At 41.7% G+C, this 22,462-nt stretch overlaps 1 protein-coding gene across 3 annotated transcripts in view; it reads right to left on the reverse strand.

The window, feature by feature from the left end:
* The window catches only part of si:ch73-63e15.2 (protein strawberry notch homolog 2), a 100,349-nt gene that overhangs the window by 56,077 nt on the left and 21,810 nt on the right, over positions 1-22,462 (reverse strand). For all 3 annotated transcript variants that reach the window (XM_046304552.1, XM_046304543.1, XM_046304534.1), the window contains exons 2-3: positions 12,959-13,158; positions 10,518-10,606 (exon numbers count right to left, since the gene is read on the reverse strand). In XM_046304552.1, the coding sequence (XP_046160508.1) occupies positions 10,518-10,606; positions 12,959-13,069 (200 nt within the window). In that variant the 5' untranslated portion in view covers positions 13,070-13,158. The remainder of the gene's footprint in view (positions 1-10,517; positions 10,607-12,958; positions 13,159-22,462) is intronic.

Below are 22,462 nucleotides of genomic sequence, written 5' to 3' on the forward strand. Positions count from 1 at the left end.
TGGGAGGAGGTGCTCTTATTCTCCATGGACTTTAGTGTCCCAAAACCCTTTGGAGTTTGTGCAACAGGATGCAAATTTCTGTTTGAAAAAGCTAACCTTTGCTTTCCTAATTGCCTGTGTATATTGGTTCCTAACTTCCCCGAAAAGTTGTATATCGCGGGGCCTATTCGATGCTAATGTATATCGCGGGGCCTATTCGATGCTAATGCAGTACGCCACAGGATGTTTTTGTGCTGGCCAAGGGCAGTCAGGTCTGGACTGAACCAAGGACTATAACTGTTCCTGGTTCACATTCACTTGTAAATGTCCAAACTCACCAAAAATGATATTTCGGTAGCACCTTCTTACAGTGGGGCAAAAAAGTATTTAGTCAGCCACCAATTGCGCAAGTTCTCCCACTTAAAAAGATGAGGCCTGTAATTTTCATCATTGGTACACTTCAACTATGACAGACAAAATGAGAAGAAAAAAAATCCAGAAAATCACATTGTAGGATTTTAAATGAATTTATTTGCAAATGTGGTCAATAACAAAAGTTTCTCAATACTTTGTTATATACCATTTGTTGGCAATGACGTTTTCTGTAAGTCTTCACAAGGTTCACACACTGTTGCTGGTATTTTGGCCCATTTCTCCATGCAGATCTCCTCTAGAGCAGTGATGTTTTGGGGCTGTTGCTGGGCAACACGGACTTTCAACTCCCTCCAAAGATTTTCTATGGGGTTGAGATCTGGAGACTGGCTAGGCCACTCCTTACGAAGCCACTCCTTCGTTGCCCGGGCGGTGTGTTTGGGATCATTGTCATGCTGAAAGACCCAGCCACGTTTCATCTTCAATGCCCTTGCTGATGGAAGGAGGTTTTCACTCAAAAACTCACGATACATGGCCCCATTCATTCTTTCCTTTACACGGATCAGTCGTCCTGGTCCCTTTGCTGAAAAACATCATGCTTTGGGACTGTTTCCACCCCCATGCTTCACAGTAGGTATGGTGTTCTTTGGATGCAACTCAGCATTCTTTGTCCTCCAAACACGAAAGTTATATTTTGGTTTCATCTGACCATATGACATTCTCCCAATCTTCTTCTGGATCATCCAAATGCTTTCTAGCAAACTTCAGACGGGCCTGGACAGGTACTGGCTTAAGCAGGGGGACACGTCTGGCACTGCAGAATTTGAGTCGGTGGCGGCGTAGTGTGTTACTGATGGTAGGCTTTGTTACTTTGGTCCCAGCTCTCTGCAGGTCATTCACGAGGGTCCCCCTCACCGTTCTTGTGATCATTTTGACCCCACGGGGTGAGATCATGCGTGGAGCCCCAGATCGAGGGAGATTATCAGTGGTCTTGTATGTCTTCCATTTCCTAATAATTGCTCCCACAGTTGATTTCTTCAAACCAAGCTGCTTACCTATTGCAGATTCAGTCTTCCCAGCTTGGTGCAGGTCTACAATTTTGTTTCTGGTGTCCTTTGACAGCTCTTTGGTCTTGGCCATAGTGGAGTTTGGAGTGTGACTGTTTGAAGTTGTGAACAGGTGTCTTTTATACTGATAACGAGTGGAGGATAGAGGAGCCTCTTAAAGAAGAAGTTACAGGTCTGTGAGAGCCAGAAATCATGCTTGTTTGTAGGTGACCAAATACTTATTTTCCACCATAATTTTCAAATGAATTCATAAAAAAATCCTACAATATGATTTTCTGGATTTTTCCCCCCTCATTTTGTCTGTCATAGTTGAAGTGTACCTATGATGAAAATTACAGGCCTCTCATCTTTTTAAGTGGGATAACTTGCACAATTGGTTGCTGACTAAATACTTTTTTGCCCCACTGTATGTAGGTGCTGGATTGCCTGTCTTTGCAATTTTTTACCCCGTTTGTGCTCGTTAGCATATTTGACAATATGAAAATTGGTCTCTCCTTCAACTCTATATGGGGTCCCCGAAAAAACATGAACAAAGGAAATTGCAACGCTCTCAGTATAGTGACATGTCTTTATGTTGTACACATGAAATTGTGCCATACCGAACTTTATCCGCAACATTACATTACATTTTTTCACGACTCAAGCGATATCTCTCAGTCCATTCTACAGGTAACTATTAAAATAAAGAAAACAGTTGAGTAAATTAGGGACACAAAAGACATTGAAAGCATGGGGTGCGTCCATACAGGAAGTTCAAGACACTTGTCGAATCTATGCCAAGGTGCATTGATACTGTTTTGGAAGGTCGTGGTGGCCCAACACCCTATTAACTTCTTATGGCTGGGTGGCAGTATTGAGTAGCTTGGATTAATAAGTTGCCCAAAGTAAATGGCCTGCTCCTCAGTCTCAGTTGCTAATATATGCATAGTATTATTAGTATTGGATAGAAAACTCTAAAGTTTCCAAAACTGTCAAAATATTGTCTGTGAGTATAACAGAACTGATATTGCAGGCGAAACCCTGAGGAAAATCAAACCAGGAAGTGGCTTCTATTTTGAAAACCCCATGTTCCATAGCCTGCCTTTGCTCCATTTAAAGGGATATCAACCAGATTCCTTTTCCTAATGCTTCCTCAAGGTGTCAGTCTTTAGACAGTTTCAGGCTTTTATTTTGAAAAATGAGCGAGAAAGATAACATTGCGTCATTGTATGGCTGGGTGCCAGCAGCGTTATGTTTGCGCAACAGAGTTTGGGCAGCCATTGCCTTTCCCTCTCCTACTGAAAAAGACAGTTGCGGTTGATATATTATCGATTATATATATTTTTTTTAACTTGAGGGTTGATTATAAAAAACTTTTGACATGTTTCTGTGGACATTACGGATACTATTTGGAATTAGTCTGCGTTATCATGACCGCTCTTTCCTGTGGATTCTGAACATAACGCGCCAAACAAACTGAGGTATTTTGGATATAAAAATAATCTTTATGGAACAAAAGGAACATTTATTGTGTAACTGGGAGTCTCGTGAGTGAAAACATCCGAAGATCAAAGGTAAACGATTCATTTGATTGCTTTTCTGATTTTCGTGACCAAGCTACTTTGATGCTAGGTGTTCATAATGTTTTGTCGAGCGATCGATAAACTTACAAACGCTTGGATTGCTTTCGCTGTAAAGCATATTTTAAAAATCTGACACGACAGGTGGATTAACAAAAGGCTAAACTGCGTTTTGCTATATTGCACATGTGATTTCATGAATATAAATATTTTTAGTAATATTATTTGAATGTGGTGCTCCGCAAATCAGTGGTTGTTGATTAAAATTATCCCGTTAAATGGGATTGCAGCCATAAGAAGTTAAGACACTTGCTGGCATTTCCTTTATTTTGGCAGTTACCTGTAGCAGCAGGCTACAACAGTTCGCCCCTGTTGTTTACATAGCATAAGACAAATACCATTTGATTTGAATGAGTTCTGTATGATGGCGAAAAACGATAAACCAGGAGGATTCTCCGTCATCGTTTAAATCTCCAGTTTGGGAACATTTTGGCTTTCCTGTAGATTACACTGGCGATGGACAGAGAGTATGTTGCCACTGCTTAACGAGATTAGCATATGCAGCTGCCAACACCTCAAACATGTTGACACATTTACGCCGATATCTCCCCGGTATTCCTACCACCTCTTCATTCAAGCAGCCATTCGCAGCCAATTCTAACTGGGCCAAATAAATGACAAGAGCGAAAGGTATGTTTATAGCCGTGGATATGCACCCATTCTCAATTGATCACAAGGATAGGTGGTTTCAGCAACTGGTGAAAGTGTTCGTGCAACATTACGAACTTCGCCCTGTCGCACCCATTTCAGCAAACAGATAAGCCAGCTCTATATAAAGCAAGCTAAAGCCTTAAGTTGTCAATGAATTGGCCAATGCATCCTATGTTGCGCCTACTTCAGATGGATGGACCGCCAGGGCTACAGAGAGTAACTTAACAGTGACAGCACATCATATTACCCCAGACTTGAAAATGAGAAGTACCATGCTAGGAAACACAATGCTTTTACGAGTCACACAAGCATTCATTTTTCTCTTTGTAAGAAAACATAGCATAGGCCTAGACAATGTCTGAGCCATGTTTACATATTGATTTCACACGCATGTTGCACTTTATTTTTGTGTTGTTGATGAGTAATTGTGTGTTTTCATTTAAGAAGTGTTGGTATTCCTGATTGTGCTCTCATCAGGCATTATTTGACTACAGTAAATGTTGGCATTTAATTTTCCAGCTGTGCCGAAATGTGATCCCAAAACGTACCGAACCGTAGGTTTGGTGAACCATTACACCACCATTGACAAACTCCTGTATCTGTTAGGTGAAATACCACAGTGTGCGATCACAGCAGCAAGATTTGTGACCTGTTGCCACAAGAGAAACCAGTGGAGCACAAACACCTTTGTACATTCAACCAATATTTATACGCACATGTACATGCAACCAATATTTATTATCGGTTTATTTATTTTCCTATGCCAATCATACTACAACTACTTGCACACAACTTTGTACGTAGCTAATAATATAACATCTGAGATGCCCCTTTGAATTGAGTTGAGAGAGAAGGAGTCAGAGACAGAGAGAACAGCCCCTACCCGTCATCTGGTTCCATGATCCACAAAGGCTACGCTGACCATACTGCCTTTGTCCAGTCAGACTCGCACAGACATACACAGACAACACACACTGGAGATGTACCAAGTCGACTCACACACCATCACAAAGACACTGGGGTGGCACAGCTGGAGTTGTGTCTCTCTACACTCAGGGCTTCATGCGACTCCCCTCTGACCTTAAGCGAATGGAGGCACTCCACTCTTTCACTTTTGCTCCTTGGAATCACAACCCAGTTCAGTGGAAATCCACCGCTTCACTTCTGCTGCCTGTTGGATATTTTCACTTTCTCACTAAGTCACGGCAGGCAGGGCATGACGGTGACAAAATGAGGAGCGCAACATGGAATGAAATCCTGTGTGAGTTAATGTATACAATGGGGGGACTGAGGACAAAACTGTCCTCCAACCCAGGCCACAGACCAGCTGGAGGATCGTTGGACTTGAGGTTGTTATTAAAAAAGAACGGGAGAGATAAGCAATTGGGAGAGTTTCTGGTGGTCTAAACTTTATGTTTGTCGGTTTCATATGTATATCAAAGCTGGGTGTGAGGGGAATTTAACATGGAGATTCAGGGATGTGATTGGCACAAGATGTGTGGTAAATCTCAAAAATAAGCAAGCCAGATATTCTAGGATCAGAAGTCCGGGTTTCCTGATTGGTGTGGAAAATTCACACCTGTAGTCGAACATCTTTATTTTAAAGGGTCACCGTCAGCCACCAAACTGGGGTCACAGTGCAGCCTCCTAAAGCTTCCAATTGGCTCGTTCATTCTCCTTCCGCTCCCCTGTAACTATTCCCCGGGTCGTTGCTGTAAATTACAATGGGTTTTCAGTCAATTTACCTGGTAAAAAAAGGGTTAAATAAAAATGACAGTGATAATTGCTACCTTGCCAGAAGGTGTCAGCACTAGCAGCATTCCAATAACACAAAGTCAGCCTTTCCCAGATGAGTCAGCTTTATGTAGTGTTACAAAACCCCTCAAATATTTCTATAACCAACTGTGACAAAGGCTATACCATGTATCTGACTGGTTCAAGCTGGTGTTGCACAATTGAATGTACGTAGGGCAGGCCAAACAGAAAGTAACCCATCTTCCAGTAAATGCTTTATTGACTACCGAGATAAATCGAGTTAAAGTGACAACCTCCGAGTTGTAATAGTTTGGTCAGGACAGTAGGACGTGATAACCAAAAGTGGAATGCAATAATATTCAGAGATGTCAAACCTACATTGCTCGTCTCGAATTACAGGCTTGTCCAGACAACTATGGATTACAGAGACCCAGATGAAAGGCGTGTTTGATCATCTATAGAATACTAGCATAGAAAGGTTCAGAACATTTGTGAAACATCACAGCAGAAAAATATATGGCAGATAGAAATCAAAACTGGAAGGGCTTCAGAGAAAAATGGGAGAGGTTGACATTAGCTGACGGCTGGGACTAAAGCAAATAAAATAACCATTGTAAAATATACTGCGTGTGTAAAGTGCATATACTATGCATAAACTGGAAGCTGAAGCCTAAGTATTGTTGTCCATTATTTTACTCCAATTAGGGAAGTGGTGGTATAGTTAGGGGTAAATAAAGTTTGTTTAAAAAAAAATGTATATATGTGTATTTTACAACAAAAATATTGGGAATTGGAAAAAATGCAGACATTACATTGATAGAATCCACAATCTATCTGCAATATTAAAGCTGATCTACCCCCTAAAAACATTGAAAAAAAATAAAAAAATACTAGCATGGGCAGGAAGGGCAGAATAAACCCACTCAAAACACTAACAGGAAGAGTGGGGGGGGGGGGGTTTAATAACAATATCTTGTTTTCCTAGGTTTAAGAGGTTTAATATTTTCTTGTGTGACAAGCCAGCAGAATTTCCCAAAATACATGTGACACAATGATCCTTCCCTGGCCTAACCCTAACCCTCTACTTACCACATCAGGAGCTTTCATTCTGACTTCCAGACAAACCTGACATTCATTTAGCTACTTCAGATTATCAGCTCGTGTCAATCCCCCACTCTGTGTTAACCAGCATGTGCGTCAGTCAGGGTTTGGTTTCAGTTCCATTTACATGAAGGATGACTTTTTAAATAGGTAGCCTGTTTCAATTCAATATGAAATTAACTGAATTGAAACCGAATTAATTCACCACCACTGTACTGCAGCATTAGTCTGAAAGACTGCCAACAATGCAGATACAGTAGACAGAGGGAACAGTTTGCATTTAAAATGACCCATACATGTTCCAATACAGCTGCAGGCCTACACCCTAGATATCTACTGCTTTTGAAGTACAGCTGTAAACAGAAGCTCAAGCTGGTGGGTGGCCTGTTTGTCAAAGCATTGATACATGAGATGCACTGTGAGGCAAAACCACATGGTGACGAAACTGAGGGGGCATGTACAGCCATTTGTTGGATAGCAACCCTTGAATACACACACACACAACCCTGGCTGGATCTCACGTTCATTCAGTGAGCTCTGTATTGTATCTACCCAGTCAGCATCTTAATGACATCTTAAAATAGAGTGTGTGTGTTTTTTTATTTTACCTTTATTTAACTCGGCAGGTCGGTTAAGAAAAAAATCTTATTTTCAATAACGGCCTAGGAACAGTGGGTTAACTGCCATGTTCAGGGGCAGAACGACAGATTTGTACCTTGTCAGCTCGGGGATTCAATCTTGCAACCTTTCAGTTACTAGTCCAACGCTCTAACCACTAGACTACGCTCAGTGTGTGAGTGAGTGAGAGAGTGGTGAGTAAACAGAGTGTTGGAGACCGACCCATTCACATTTCTGCACAGGACTCTGCTCACACTGAACAGGGATGTGAGGATGACGCTGAGAATCACTTGTCTTCCAATGTACCACAGGACTTGATCAACTGTGTGGTAACTAGTAAATCCATTTTAGCTATAGTAAAAAACATCTAATTATATGTCAGTGAGATCAACTCTCTGCACTTAATGACGGCTACAAGGCATCATTCTGATCAGCAGAGCTGAAGACGATACAGTAGATTACATTCCCATTTAGGGTCATTGCAGGTCCACAAATTTGTTATGTCTGACATTGGGGCGGCAGCGTAGCCTAGTGGTTAGAGCGTTGGACTAGTAACCGGAAGGTTGCGAGTTCAAACCCCCCGAGCTGACAAGGTACAAATCTGTCGTTCTGCCCCTGAACAGGCAGTTAACCCACTGTTCCCAGGCCGTCATTGAAAATGAGAATATGTTCTTAACTGACTTGCCTGGTTAAATAAAGGTAAAAAAAATATATATATATGTTATTTGCCTTGTTCTCATACTATTCATTGGACGTCTGGCTACAATTACAGCAAGAATGACAATGTAATTAGGAGGCAAGCAGGACTAATACAGCTGATAAGTATAGTTGTAGAATCAAATCAACTTTCATTAGCCTAATATTTTATCTAAGTAGGCTACTTCATTAAACCACTCAGGGAAAGGGGGGGGGGGGTGATCTGCAACAGAGATGACAGATTAAATAAGCCACTACCAATGAACTAAAGTCAGAGGAAATGTGAAAACCACAGGTTTTGCAAAGAGGTAGAGAAAACTACATCAACAGTTAACCCATTACAGTCTATTTTATTACCGATTCACTATATGGAACAACAGATCAGCCACCCCAAAAACAATCTCAAGGAAGTTTGTTCTGAAGTATGTGCCCCATGTCTGAGAGATAAGAAAGATCAGGATTGTTTTTATACATGTATTTAACCCCTTATTTTTGGCACTAAAACAGTTTCCATATATTTGTTCATTTATTTCTTCAACTGGTACCTAGATACGAGTGTTGTGAGGCCTGTGGGTGTCCTAGCGCAAAACAACGACATGTACGTGTTTGTGAGGGTCATCTTTCCACAGAGAAGTCATATTAGTGTGTAGCCCAAACTGTTTGGACGGTTTGGGCTAAAGTGTTCTAGAGTGTGCAGTAGTCTAAGGCACTCCATCTCAGTGCTAGAGGCGTCACTACAGACCCTGGTTCAATTCCAGGCTGTTTCACAGCCAGCTGTGATTGGGAGTCCCATAGGGTGGTGCACAATTGGCCCAGTGTCGTCCGGGTTAGGGTTTGGCTGGGGTAGGCAGTCATTGTAAATAAGAATTTGTTCTTAATAGACTTGAAAGGTTAAATAAAAAATTGAAATAGACAGAAGTTGTCTGAAGTCGGTACAGCCGATCTGACGAGTGGGGGTCGTTACAGACAATTTTATGATAAGACCGCTTTAGCTGTCACCTTTCACCGCAGATGCGGAAGTGCGGATGCAGGGGATTGAGACGAATCCAATACAAAAACTGATCTCTAGCTTAAACTGACGGATTTTATTGTGGGTTATTTTTATTTTTTTTCCTTCGGGGGCTCGGATATCGACTCTACAGGGTTAAATCAACAGTTGGTAGGGATTTGAGGTTTGGGTTACATATAGTCTCTTTGCCATGTGCTACATCGGAAAACTGAATGGAGAAAATGCTATAGAAAGCATTGAACTAACTAACCTGACCCTGTTAAACCAGATGAAATCATGTGTACACAACTGGTACATAGATAGGCCTTTCTGGGCATACAATTGCCAGTGTGTGCGTGATGGAGGTAAGAGTTAGGAGCTCTTATGTGTGTGTGCGCATGTGCTGTGTTGTCCGTCTGAGAGGTGAGGGTTAGGGGGCAGAGTGAGAAACACATCTCAGTTGACTGGGAAGCCAGGGTACAGCCCCAGCTGCCAGATGCAGAGATAACCTCCACCCTCTACAGCGAGTGTGACGCCAGCCAGCCAGCCAGGCATGCAACGTTCCACGGGAAATTAAGGAGACTTAATAAGGAACTGAAGCCCACCCCCACATTTTAAGACTGGCACTTACAGGACAATCTACATAAGACTCATTACACACTAGTACTTTGACTGGTGCTTTATTGTCAGGGTACTTTTGAATGGTTATTTGCATTTAATAAACCAGAGTCCAATGTAAACTTTACTTTCTCACTGGCCCATTTGGCCAAAAATCTACTGGCACAAACAGGGTTTCTACTGGCCTGGACATGGTGTAGTTTTTAAATGCATTGGGGTCATGCAGGGCTTATAGGTTGGCATGACCTCGCTCTATACATTCATCTATTAATAGGGGGAAAAGTTGTAGTTGTTGTTTTGGCTCTGTACTCCAGAAATGTACTCCAGGAATGATACAATGACTATGATGTTAAAGTGCAGACTGTCAAGTTTTAATTTGAGGGTATTTTTATCCATATCGGGTGAAACGTTTAGTAATTACAGATTTTTTGGGTACATAATCCCCCCATTTTATGACACCAAAAGTATTGGCACAAATTAACTTGTGTATTAAAAGTAGTCAGGTTTTAGTATTTTGTCCTAGCACACAATGACTACATCAAGCTTGTGACTCTACACACTTGTTGAATGCATTTGATGTTTGTTTTAGTTGTGTTTCAGAGTATTTTGTGCCCAATAGAAATTAATGGTAAATAATGTAGTGTGTCATTTGAGTCCCCTTTATTGTAAATTAAAATATAATGTTTCTAAACACATACATTAATGTGGATGCTACCATGATTATGAATAATCCTGAATAAATCATCAATCAGTTACTCACAAATATCATACCCCCAACTTTCTCACTCATCATCCTTCATGATGATTATCATAGTAGCATCCACAATGTAGCAGTGTAATTTTATGTCATTCTGTCCTTCGGCTGTAATTATCTATTAATGTTATGTATTATGTCATGTTTTATATTTAGTTTGGACCTCAGGAAGAGTAGCTGCAGCTTTGGCTGTAGCTAATGGGGATTTGAGTAAAATTCATTAAAAAAAATACTAAATACACATCACAAGTAAAACAGCAGAAGGGAGGGTGAGGTATGAGAAGTGATTGGTTACTTACTGGTTTCCAGATTGCATAGGGCAGTGTGCGTTGTAGCCTCCAGACTGCTGTGAAAATGATGCCCAGGAACCAGAGGGATACAGATAACTCTGAAACGGAGTAGATAAAAGGTTCATTAGTATACCATGCCTAACAAGACTCAAACACTATATGACAGATAACTCTGAAACGGAGTAGATAAAAGGTTCATTAGTATACCATGCCTAACAAGACTCAAACACTATATGACAGATAACTCTGAAGCGGAGTAGATAAAAGGTTCATTAGTATACCATGCCTAACAAGACTCAAACACTATATGACAGATAACTCTGAAACGGAGTAGATAAAAGGTTCATTAGTATACCATGCCTAACAAGACTCAAACACTATATGACAGATAACTCTGAAGCGGAGTAGATAAAAGGTTCATTAGTATACCATGCCTAACAAGACTCAAACACTATATGACAGATAACTCTGAAGCGGAGTAGATAAAAGGTTCATTAGTATACCATGCCTAACAAGACTCAAACACTATATGACAGATAACTCTGAAGCGGAGTAGATAAAAGGTTCATTAGTATACCATGCCTAACAAGACTCAAACACTATATGCGACTGGATATCATATTGTCAAAAATGCTTTGTATTTATATTGTCAAATTACTTGGGCAGGAATCGTATATAACAAAAGATCTCTGCATTCATGAAGGGGGGGGGGTCATTCTTCATGAGGGGCCACATACCCAAACTCATTTCATGCCATTCTAATTTTGCCATGGGGCGGATATTTTTTGGGAGAGTTTTACACATAATTTCCTACAATTCTATTAATTTTCCATAAGGTGGAAAAAAATGTTTGCAGATTGGAAAATGATATGAGTGAGAGTGACTAACAAAATCAATGGGGGGCCCCTCGGTTGGTAATTTGACAATGATTACTGCTAGAATAACTTACCAAACTTAAATATGTTAGCTGGCATGGGCTAATTGAGTGACTGCAAGGGGCTGACATAATAGAACAACTGCTGATACAAACTAAATTTGAAATTGCACCTTGTGTATTCTGCTATCCCAAATCTCAACATTAAGTTGAGATCAGTGGGCCACGCCACCAGTTGCCCATTCCTGCACTATATAGTACCAGCATCTCCTAAAAGCAAAACATAGATGATGCCCGGCACTAGTTAATACATGAACGAGTATCAGCCTGGGAAATCTTGACCCTCATCAGGCCCAGTATCGGTCGAGATAACTGTGTCAGCACAAAGACGTCACCGCCCCACCACAGATGTCAAAAAGTCTAACGCATGACTGCCATTGTTAGTGTTCCAGGTCCTTCTCAAATTGCAGGGGTCGCATTAGCCTTCAGAAATGTAGACCATAAAAAATATTTCACCTGTGATTTATATTAAAAGTCTGTGTTTTTTTGCTTCAATAAACTGATCAGGCCCATGTAATTACAGTTTTCCTTCACACAAAATACATTATTGCAACACATTAGACAAAAAATAGCTTAATTTTCATCAGATGACAACATAAGTGCAACGCTATTTGGCTAGCAGCCAAACATAAATTAGCTTATAATGGAAAGGCAAGGTCTTTCTTGCGAAAATGATGCATGCCGATGTTTATCATATTAGTATTTTTTACCAGCTACATTTTCTAATGTCTTACATTTTACAGGAAAAACGTACACAGAAAATTACTGAAGAAAAGTACTTAGAAAAGTACAGAAGAAAAAGTACACATAGAATGCCGTTCGCGAATGCGGGAATTTTATTGGTCTGACGAACAAAGATTTCTCATCCGAATGAAGAAGTGCAACTAAAGCACAAAATTTGTCAGAACGCGAGCAGAAATGACAATAAGAAGCATTTCAGATCTGTGTTTACAAAACACAGCAAGATATTTATGTGTTTTATTAAAAATGTTCTGTGTGAAAAATGCAGAATTCTGCATTAACGTGACCCCTGAGATGAAGTGTCCTTAACCACCATGAGTTATTATCAGGCTAGGGGAGAGAAGCACCTGATCTGTTTAACTAGTTGCGGGTCTTTGTTGACTCTTTGCCGAGTACTTCTTGCTGAGATAGGGAGGGAGATTCAATAGACTGAGGGCACATCCTGCATGTAAATATAACCGACATAACATTCCCTTCCCTAACCTTTAACATTAGTGGCTAGGGCGGAAATGTAACCTGGCCCCTTGGTCTCTGACAGTCAGCCCCCCCTGTAGGCCAGCCCATAGGCCCGGAGGTAGAGGGGCCAGTGGAGATCCAGAGATAAGAGTTCTGCATGCCGTTAGCCATGCTAACAAAATGTTTGATGACAATAAACATTATTATTTGCATATGTAGCCTTTTAATATTAGCATATTATGCAGCCACATTTTCCTGGAAATTTTAGTTGACCAAAATGGATGGATGTGTAAATGTGTGTAGTGTGCAACCGACATACCTCCATATTGGAAGAGGCAACTTCGAAAATGCTGCTGTCCAGCTGTGGCCCCTCTGGGTGCAGGTAGTTCTCCCCGTCCATGGCCGGTGAGGGTGATGGGAGGCTGGGCATCAGGTTGCAGGCTGACACATGACCTTTGACCTTCACGTACGTATGCTGGCTGTGTCCTACAGAGCTTATACCAAGGCCCACTCCATCCCCTGGAGAGCGAGAGAAAGTGACATAGAATTTCAATAGCTTGAATTAAACCCTAACTATTCACGTGGTAGCACGTCATGTTATTCATCCAGTAATGTAGTCTAATATAACTGTGTAAAATCTGTACTGTTTTGAAGCAGTAGAATATACATACCGTTTTACCTAAAGTCAAATAACCTAATTGCATAATGGTTTTGGGTGCTGTAACACCAAGTAGACTAAAGCAAATGGGTCCTGCCAATCAGGAATGATGAGCTAAGACAAGTCTGTACAAAGGCTGCAGTTTTTAAACAAAGATAATGCATGAACGTCACTATGACAGGTTTGATTACGTCGGACTAAAATGCATAACAGGGTTTGTAGTGAAACCAGCATGGTGAAACTGTGTGGGATGGCAACAACGTCATCTGGGGAAGATCACTCAAATTACATCCAGATAGACAAACAATCACTTACTTGAAGTTCCAAACTAAATAAATGTCAGATCAATCAAATAACAGCCTACTGCTTATTATGCATTGAAACATCTTAACGTTGCAAATCATAGGACAGCCCAATTTAAATCATGAGTTTGTCTGTAAATGTAGTGGGATGTCAGTCTTTTTCACACACTGCTACATTAATTTGCTGCATTCACAGCTCAATTGTAATTGGAAGTAGCTCATTGTTCCTGATTGACAGGACCCATTTGCTTTATGCCTTCTGACATCACAGCAGATTCCACATGCAATGCTATTAAATTCACGGCTCTCATTGAGCTAGGAAGAGAAGCGGAAGAGTTGCTGCTGCCATGGCAACAGCTAATGGGGATCCTAATAAAAATAGTAAATACTAGCTGTAGACAGAGGGGGTTGAGAGAGGAGGGTAGGTGCTGTATGTTCCTGGACAGCTAGTTAGTGAGCCTCCTGGAGAGGAAGCTTAGAGCACTTCCCAGTCCCACCACCTACAGCTCCACCAAGTTTGATCAGATGATCAAAAGAGGCTCCACACACCACCATGACCGATTGGCTGAATAACCTCAATCGCACTCCCTCCTGAAGGAGAAACAGTCAGATATGCATATCAAATAGGCACATAAAAGGCTGCACGCCAGGCTACATTGCTTCTATACCATCATCTGGAGCAATAGAAAGCTAGTGTGAGGGCTTGTTGTTTCTTTAACATGCTCTTTCCCCCACCTCTCTCACTAATCAAACTCTTCCCTCCCTCCCTCCTCACCAGCACACAAAGAACAGACCTGTCCACCTGCACCAGGGGGCATAGCCAAATGTCTAATGGAGTTCATATGAGGGTTTCAATAAGCAGTCCTTTGTACTACAGCCTGACCTAGGCTGGCAGGCTCCTCCCCAGGGTGTGTGGATGCTGACACTTAAGTCGTTTTTCTAACCACGGGACCTGACCAGGTAAAACTGTACTCACGGTCATAGTTATAGGCTATAGCTCCATCTATGGTCCAGAAAAACAGCTGGCCCTACTAACACTTTGGAAACCATATTAGGTGTAGGCGTATAGTCAAACCTGGTAAAGAACAGATACATGAGAGGAGTGTGCATGTGTTTGTGAGAGAGTGGTGTGAAGGAGATATGCGGCTGTGAATCCCACAATCACAGGCAGGTGATGACTTAATCAGTGTGACAAACACAACAGTCCATCTCTCTTCATTAATCCCCACTTTGCTCTCTCTCTCTCTCTCTCTTTCCTTCATTCTCTCTCACCATCTCAGGAGCGTTGAGATTTATTCCCAGCATCCCTAGGCCTTTTCCCGCTTTCCCTCCAGTCGATCCAACCATCCCCCATATCACCGGCAGCAGTTCATGTCTCCTGGCAACCAAGAAAGTCTCTCTTTAGCAGCCCAGTGTCTGAGGACAATAAATACTGATAATTATTGGGTTCCCAGATGTTCTCTTCCTGTAAGGCCTATTATCAATACAGGAAAACAGGAAAAACTTCCTGCCACTGAGGGAGGGAGGGAGAGAGGGCGGGAGGCTAACAATGTAACTAGTGTTTCATTCACTCAGAAAACACACACAAGGAAAGCATTTACTATACCTCCATGGATTATTTAAAAGCTTCTGGCCTATATTGAAATATATAATGCTTTTCACAAGTACATGGGGATGGGTTCTAGGGTGAGGAGGATGTCCCATTTGTAAGACAGTAATGCAAAAACCCAGATCTTTTGTATTAAACAGTTTAAACTTAAAGCCTATTTTAGAGTAGTAGATAGGGAGGGGGTTCATTTCACAGTCACAGGAGTGAGTATACAGTGTAATATTGTCATTGCTTCAGAGTAGGGATGTTAACCTTTAAAATCGGTTAGCTGGTTCGAAAAAATACATTTGACCAGTCATGCTTAAAAATCGGTCTATGGGTTAATTTGCATAATTTAGTGGAATTAAATTGGCGCGTGTGTATTTTGGTAGTCATGCATCTTATTTATCCCACGGGCACAGCATACAAAGTCTAGTTTGTGGAGCGGAATAGCCAATCACCTGTCACACAGCGAGAGCGCAGCGCCTCAAAAAACTGGTACTGGAGTGAAACGCTTTCTGTAAACCCAGTCATCGCGCAACAAATAACGATTAAAAAGAGCCGTTTTTATTTGTCAATCTCAACTCGTAATTAAAGCGCACCTCCCATTCGAGTGCATAACCGATAGTCAACCGTAGGCAGGCTATCAGCGTGTCATCCACCTCTTTGCAATGTGAGCTTGAGGCGGTATAAATTGTTTGAAACCTGAACGTTTGACTTTACTTCAAATAATGAGGTACGTCTTACCTTGCTTCAAAGAAGCAAAAATCCACCAATAGAAAATAGGTAATTATTGTATTATTTTATTGGTTTTCATATGAACTTTCTTTCGTTGTCCAGAAGCCAAAAGGCACAATCATAGTCATATTAGAAACCAATTCTAGTTGTTGCTATTAGATTCCCTCTCCTAAATTTATATTGTATCTCAATCTCATGGAATCGCTCACATTAGGTGTGCTGTTTAGAACGGTTTTCCCGCGAATTGCATTTTGGAAAATGTTTGAAAAATGTGTTTTATTTGCTTCTTCATTACAGGAGTTGCATGTTCAATAATATAGCCTTTTGACTGGAAGACGATAGGCTTGCTAATGTTGCATGTTTCCATTAAGCTCCTGATGAAAAAGGTATGTTCCTTGTATGCGTGCAGTTTGTTGACCTGTTGATGAGGGTTGGTTAGTCGGCAACAAATTGACCGAGATGTCCATCCCTACTTCAGAGACTGGTGCTGGTGGTGGTTGGTCTAGCGACCCCCTCTCTTAGCCTCCCGACTGGGTGGCCTGACATATTATAAACCAAGGGGGTGAGGTGCAGATTATTTAATGTCCCTGCATTTTATAAATCTAACCTTGATGAAATAATTCAAGACCTTTAAGAGGGCTGAAGTACAAGTTATGACCTACATTACAACATATTAGGTATTGATTATGAACAAACATCACATTTTGTTGTAACATTGTATTTTCCACAGCCGTTTCCCCATGTTGCTGACTGCCAGCTAGCAACGCCACCAGTCTTCCTGTCTCTCATTCTGACTAGGCACTCAGCCTGCCAGCTGAAACACATGGAAGTCATCCAGGGAAGTGTGACTCCCTTAATCTGCTAAATCACAGCTAAGCACTCACGAGGACCACGATCCTTCCACACAGGAGGGGAACAACAGCCTCTTCCTCTGTGGCAGTGCTAGCTCAGCCTGGGTCAGGGGCCGGGCAGAGCTGAGTCCACACAGCCAGCAGGGAGGGGAGAGAGCCAGGCAAGGCTGACTATGGAGTGCTATGGCAGGGTCTTTTCCTACCATCTATAATGATAAAGTTGCCTAATTAAATGCCAATCTAAGGTCATTCAGTTTTGCATTCATGTGTTAAGGTTACGATTTGTAAAGGGTAAACTGTTAGTTGGTCTGGCCTGTACCCAAGGGCAACTACTGCCCGGAGTGGTATGGGAACATGCCCCAGTTTAGTGGTGTCATCTCTACCACCCTGTTCGCAGGCCTCCACCTCTTCACCCCTCTTCACCCCTTGATCCATCACTCTTTAAAAACACTCGTCTTCCCTTGCTCCTCAAGCCTGGCATTAATCCTGCTTAAGGCAGAGAGTAAATCCCTTAATGAAGATGAAGTGGGGCCGCCCATTAACTACACTCTCAAGTTCAGGGCATCCTGGCAGCAAGGGTGACACACACACAGGGTTGCAAGAGGTTTCATATGAATGAATGACAGACCAAACCTTTTACATCTGTTCCCGTTGAACAGACATACCATCTCAGACCTCACGATTGACAACACTTCCTCCCACCTTTATGTGGATCCCAGGAAGAGTAGCTGCTGCATGCCCAGTAGCTAATGGGGATCCTAATAAACAAGACCTACAAAGTCACTCACTTATGACCTCACCCATTAAATGTCTGATTTCATTAAGATTATAGAGCCATGCTACATTACATTAAACCAATGGGTTGGTGGTTATGACAGTTTGGCATACCATACTGGATTAATTAGCCAAATGATTTTGAAAAATGCCTAAAAAGTAACAAGTTACTTCCCTCAAACACAGTTGTCATTCAAAACAGTGAATTATTAAATCAGGTATTTTTCAACACGCCATTATCCATTGAGCGGCACTGACGCACAGAGAGGATGTGTGGACAGTTCGGGGACAAGGGAGGAAATTACAAAGAAAAATGCTCAAATGACTGAGTGACCAAATCTGCAGCGCTATCAAACAGGAGGGAGATAGAAACAAAGTGTTTTAAGAGCCTGCTGTATTGTTAGAGTTTCTGAATCCATTCATATATTAATCATGCTGCACATGATTAGAAGCAACATTGGAATTAGCCTGAACACCAAAAACCAACAGAGGAAGTGGCAATGCAAGGGACATTCTCTCCATAATGATGCATTTTCACACTTTGTTCCAAATTGGACAGAATCATCACATATTGCCATGCACAATGTCAGAATTGCTGCAGCAAAATATCACAAGGGATTGAGGGAGTCACATTAAAATGAAACCCAGAAAGGCCAATTCGCCATATGAGAGCTCATGATGAATATTATTAGCCTAATGACAATCTCCAGCTGTATGAGACATGTGATTTATCAACATGAGGGTGAATATTACAGGGAAGAAATTACTCAGAATGAGTCTTTTGTTGTGTTGGTAAGGAGAGGGGGAGAATGAGAATGACCAACAGTGGCTTGCTGACACCAGAGCCCCACTATCCACCAGTTCAACAGATCTAGATCAAAGCCAGGTAATATCAGAGGAAATGGATCCACTTATCTGGTCTCTTCTAGGTGGCCTATATATGTAGTGGGAAATTGGGACTAGGGTGTCATTTGAGATTACACCCGATTCACTCTGATTAGTCTCTAAAATGGTTCACTCACACTGCATTCAATAAACCTACATAATAAAATGTAAGCTAACACCCATGCCCTCTGTCCTGCAATACAACAGAAAACTGACATAACTTACTCATAAACATGATTGTAGCCAACTGTGTGTCAGGTGGTTCATTCCTCTTCAATGTGTCTGTTTTATAATTCGAGCACAAGCAGCATCATTCTAGAGATGCATCCTGGCTCTCCCTGGGTCTCCCTGCCTCTCGGTCTGATCGAGAGTAAGCCTGGCCGGGTGATTGTGTTCAGGCTGTAGTGTCAAGTGCTGCTTGCCTCTCACCCAGCCTGATGCTGTGGATCTCTGAAGACTGGCTTCTAAAACCCAAACAAACGCCAATCAATCCCTTCTCGTTGTGTGAATATGTGAGCATGGGGCAGAGCAGAACAAAATGGGCTCGGCTGGAAGCATTAGACCATATACTCAGCGGACCTGCAGGCTGGCGGAGATGATTCATACAAACTGACCCAGTTCTAAGTATATGTGTACAGTGGGCCTGTGCCAGCTCAGCTGTGGACTTCGACAGCAGAGACTCCTATTACACACCTGATCATCAACAGGACCAGACTACCGCATCAAGCCAGTGAATGAGGATGGCTCCATTGTGTGTGGTTTAGACTGGGGGAGAGTGTATAATGGTTAGGTAACCAGGGAACAGGCTTGTAGACTCCGGTGTGGGAAACCAAGTCTAACCCCCAGTGCTAGAACACCTAACCATTAGGAAAGGAATGCTGTTTTTCTGCATAACAGTTTTTTTCCCTTCTTTTTTTCAACCGCCTAAGACAAAAACATTTTCTGGGTTGAAAACGCTTAGTATAAACTTAAACGACTAAAATCAGACAAAATATGTAGAAAAGATAAATGGGCCGATACATTTGTCGTCAGAAATTTACATACACCTTAGCCAAATACATTTAAACTCAGTTTTCACAATTCCTAACATTTGATCCTAGTAAAAATTAACTGTCTCACGTCAGTTAAGATCACCACTTTATTTTAAGAATGTGAAATGTCAGAATAATAGTAGAGAATTATTTCTTTCATCTCATTCCTAGTGGATCAGAAGTTGACATACCCTCAATTAGTATTCGGTATGTTTGCCTTCAAATTGTTTAACTTGGGTGAAATGTTACAGGTAGCCTTCCACAAGATTCCCACAAAAAGTTGGGTGAATTATGGCCCATTCCTCCTGACAGAGCTGGTCTAACTGGGTCAGGTTTGTAAGCCTCCTTGCTCGCACACGTTTTCTCAGTTCTGCCCACAAATCTTTGATAGGATTGGAGGTCAGGGCTTTATGATGGCCACTCAAATACCTCGACTTTGTTGTCCTTAAGCCATTTTGCCACAACTTTGGAAGTATCCTTGGGGTCATTGTCCATTTGGAAGACCCATTTGCGACCAAGCTTTAACTTCCTGACTAATGTCTCAAGATGTTGCTTCAATATATCCACATAATTTTCCATCCTCATGAAGCCATCTATTTTGTGAAGTGCACCAGTCCCTCCTGCAACAAAGCACCCCCACAACATAATGCTGCCACCCCCGTGCTTCACGGATGGGATGGTGTTCTTTAGCTTGCAAGCCTCCCCCTTTTTCTTCCAAACAGAACAATGGTCATTATAGCCAAACAGTTCTATTTTAGTTTCATCAGACCATAGGACATTTCTCCAAAAAGTACGATCTTTGTCACCATGTGCAATTGCAAACCGTAGTCTGGCTTTTTTAATGGTGGTTTTGGAGCAGTGGCTTCTTCCTTGCTGAGGGGGCTTTCAGGTTATGTCGATATAGGACTTGTTTTACTGTGGATATAGACACTTTTGTACCCATTTCCAGCAGCATCTTCACAAGGCCCTTTGCTGTTCTGCGATTTATTTGTGCTTTTCGCACCAAAGTACGTTCATCTCTAGGAGACAGAACGCATCTCCTTCCTGAGCGGTATGACAGCTGAGTGGTCCCATGGTGTTTATACTTGCGTTCTATTGTTTGTACAGATGAACGTGGTACCTTCAGGCATTTGGAAATTGCTCCTTGTGGAGGTTTACAATTGTTTTTCTGAGGTCTTGGCTGATTTTTCCCCACCCATGATGTCAAGCAAAGAGGCACTAAGTTTGAAGGTAGGCCTTGAAATACATCCACAGGTACTCCTCCAATTGACTCAAATTATGTCTATTAGCCTATCAGAAGCTTCTAAAGCCATGACATCATTTTCTGGAATTTTCCAAGCTATTTAAAGTCAACTTAGTGTATGTTAACTTCTGGTCCACTGGAATTGTGATACAGTGAATTATAAGTTAAATAATCTGTCTGTTCAAACAATTGTTGGGAAAATTACTTGTGTCATGCACACAGTAGATGTCCTAACCGACTTGCAAAAACTATAGTTTGTTAACCAGAAATGTGTGCAGTGGTCGAAAAACAAGTTTTAACGACTCCAACCTAAAGTGTATGTAAACTTACGACTTCAACTGTATGTTAACAATTCTGAGTAATGAATTCAAGAGCATTGATTTTGTTATGTTTGAGCAGAAGACCGTAGTATTAGGAAATTTGCTTTAAAACTACAACATTTTCTCTCTGCTCCATGATGAGCTGCCAAGATGGGGGCCTCAAATTCTCTTGCCCGGGGCCTGAACCAAATCCAGCCGTGCAGACGATCCTGCCACGCCCCTGCCACACTCACCACCTAAAGCCCATTTTTATCCAGAAAAAAACCTCAGTTTCAACCAGCCCAGAACCCCCCCCCCCCCCCCCAGGCTTCAACACCTCCCCCTCTACACCCCCACTGCCTCTCTAAGATTATAAAATGGTGCTTCTCTTTTATGAATAATGTTGCACGGTATGCCGAAACGTCTGTACTTTTTCAATTATAGAACAAGAAGAAACTGTTTGGTACTAGAATTGTTAATACTTTCGGTACTTCTGTCAAATGTGTCTTACGGATCAAGGCTATCATCACAGCCGATGTGCTAGGAGTCTGGGCTAAATCATGTTAGCTTCACTTAGCCTGCGCTAGGTGTCTGGGATGCATCATGTTAGCTCTACTTAGCATGCGCTAGGAGTCTGGGATGCATCATGTTAGCTCTACTTAGCCTGCGCTAGGAGTCTGGGATGCATCATATATATGCCATTTAGCAGACGCTTTTATCCAAAGCGACTTACAGTCATGTGTGCATACATTCTACGTATGGGTGGTCCCGGGGATCGAACCCACTACCCTGGCGTTACAAGCGCCATGCTCTACCAACTGAGCTACACTGAGCTACACAGGACCATCATGTTAGCTCTACTTAGCCTGCGCTAGGAGTCTGGGATGCATCATGTTAGCTCCACTTAGCCTGCGCTAGGAGTCTGGGCTGCATCATGTTAGCTCCCCATTCAAGCTGCACATTAGTTGACACACTTGAATAATAAAACATGGCATGTAGAAATGTTGAAACTGTTCGCAAAACAATGTCCATTGAGGCTAGAACACTTTACAATGCAAGAAGATACAGGTAACTTCCAGCTTTGTAGCTCAACTTTCCTTGCTATTCTAGCTGACAGTGAAAGCTAACATCAATTCCCGGGACCACCCATACGTAGAATGTATGCACACATGACTGTAAGTCGCTTTGAAAGCGTCCGAAAGCATATATATATATATATATATATATATATATATATATATATATAAATGACATATATATATATATATATATATATATATATATATATATCAATTGACTACCCTAGTACTTAGTTTGTGATAATATGCAAACCATAACACAAAATAGGCTGATATCAAATCTGATTGTCACCAAAACATTATTAATTCACTTAAATCTGTCTCTCTCACATCTTTCCCAAAGATGACCTATTACTCAGCGATCTGAAGGTGTGA

The sequence above is a fragment of the Oncorhynchus gorbuscha genome, linkage group LG02, assembly GCF_021184085.1.
Source record: "Oncorhynchus gorbuscha isolate QuinsamMale2020 ecotype Even-year linkage group LG02, OgorEven_v1.0, whole genome shotgun sequence".
NCBI lineage: Eukaryota > Metazoa > Chordata > Actinopteri > Salmoniformes > Salmonidae > Oncorhynchus > Oncorhynchus gorbuscha.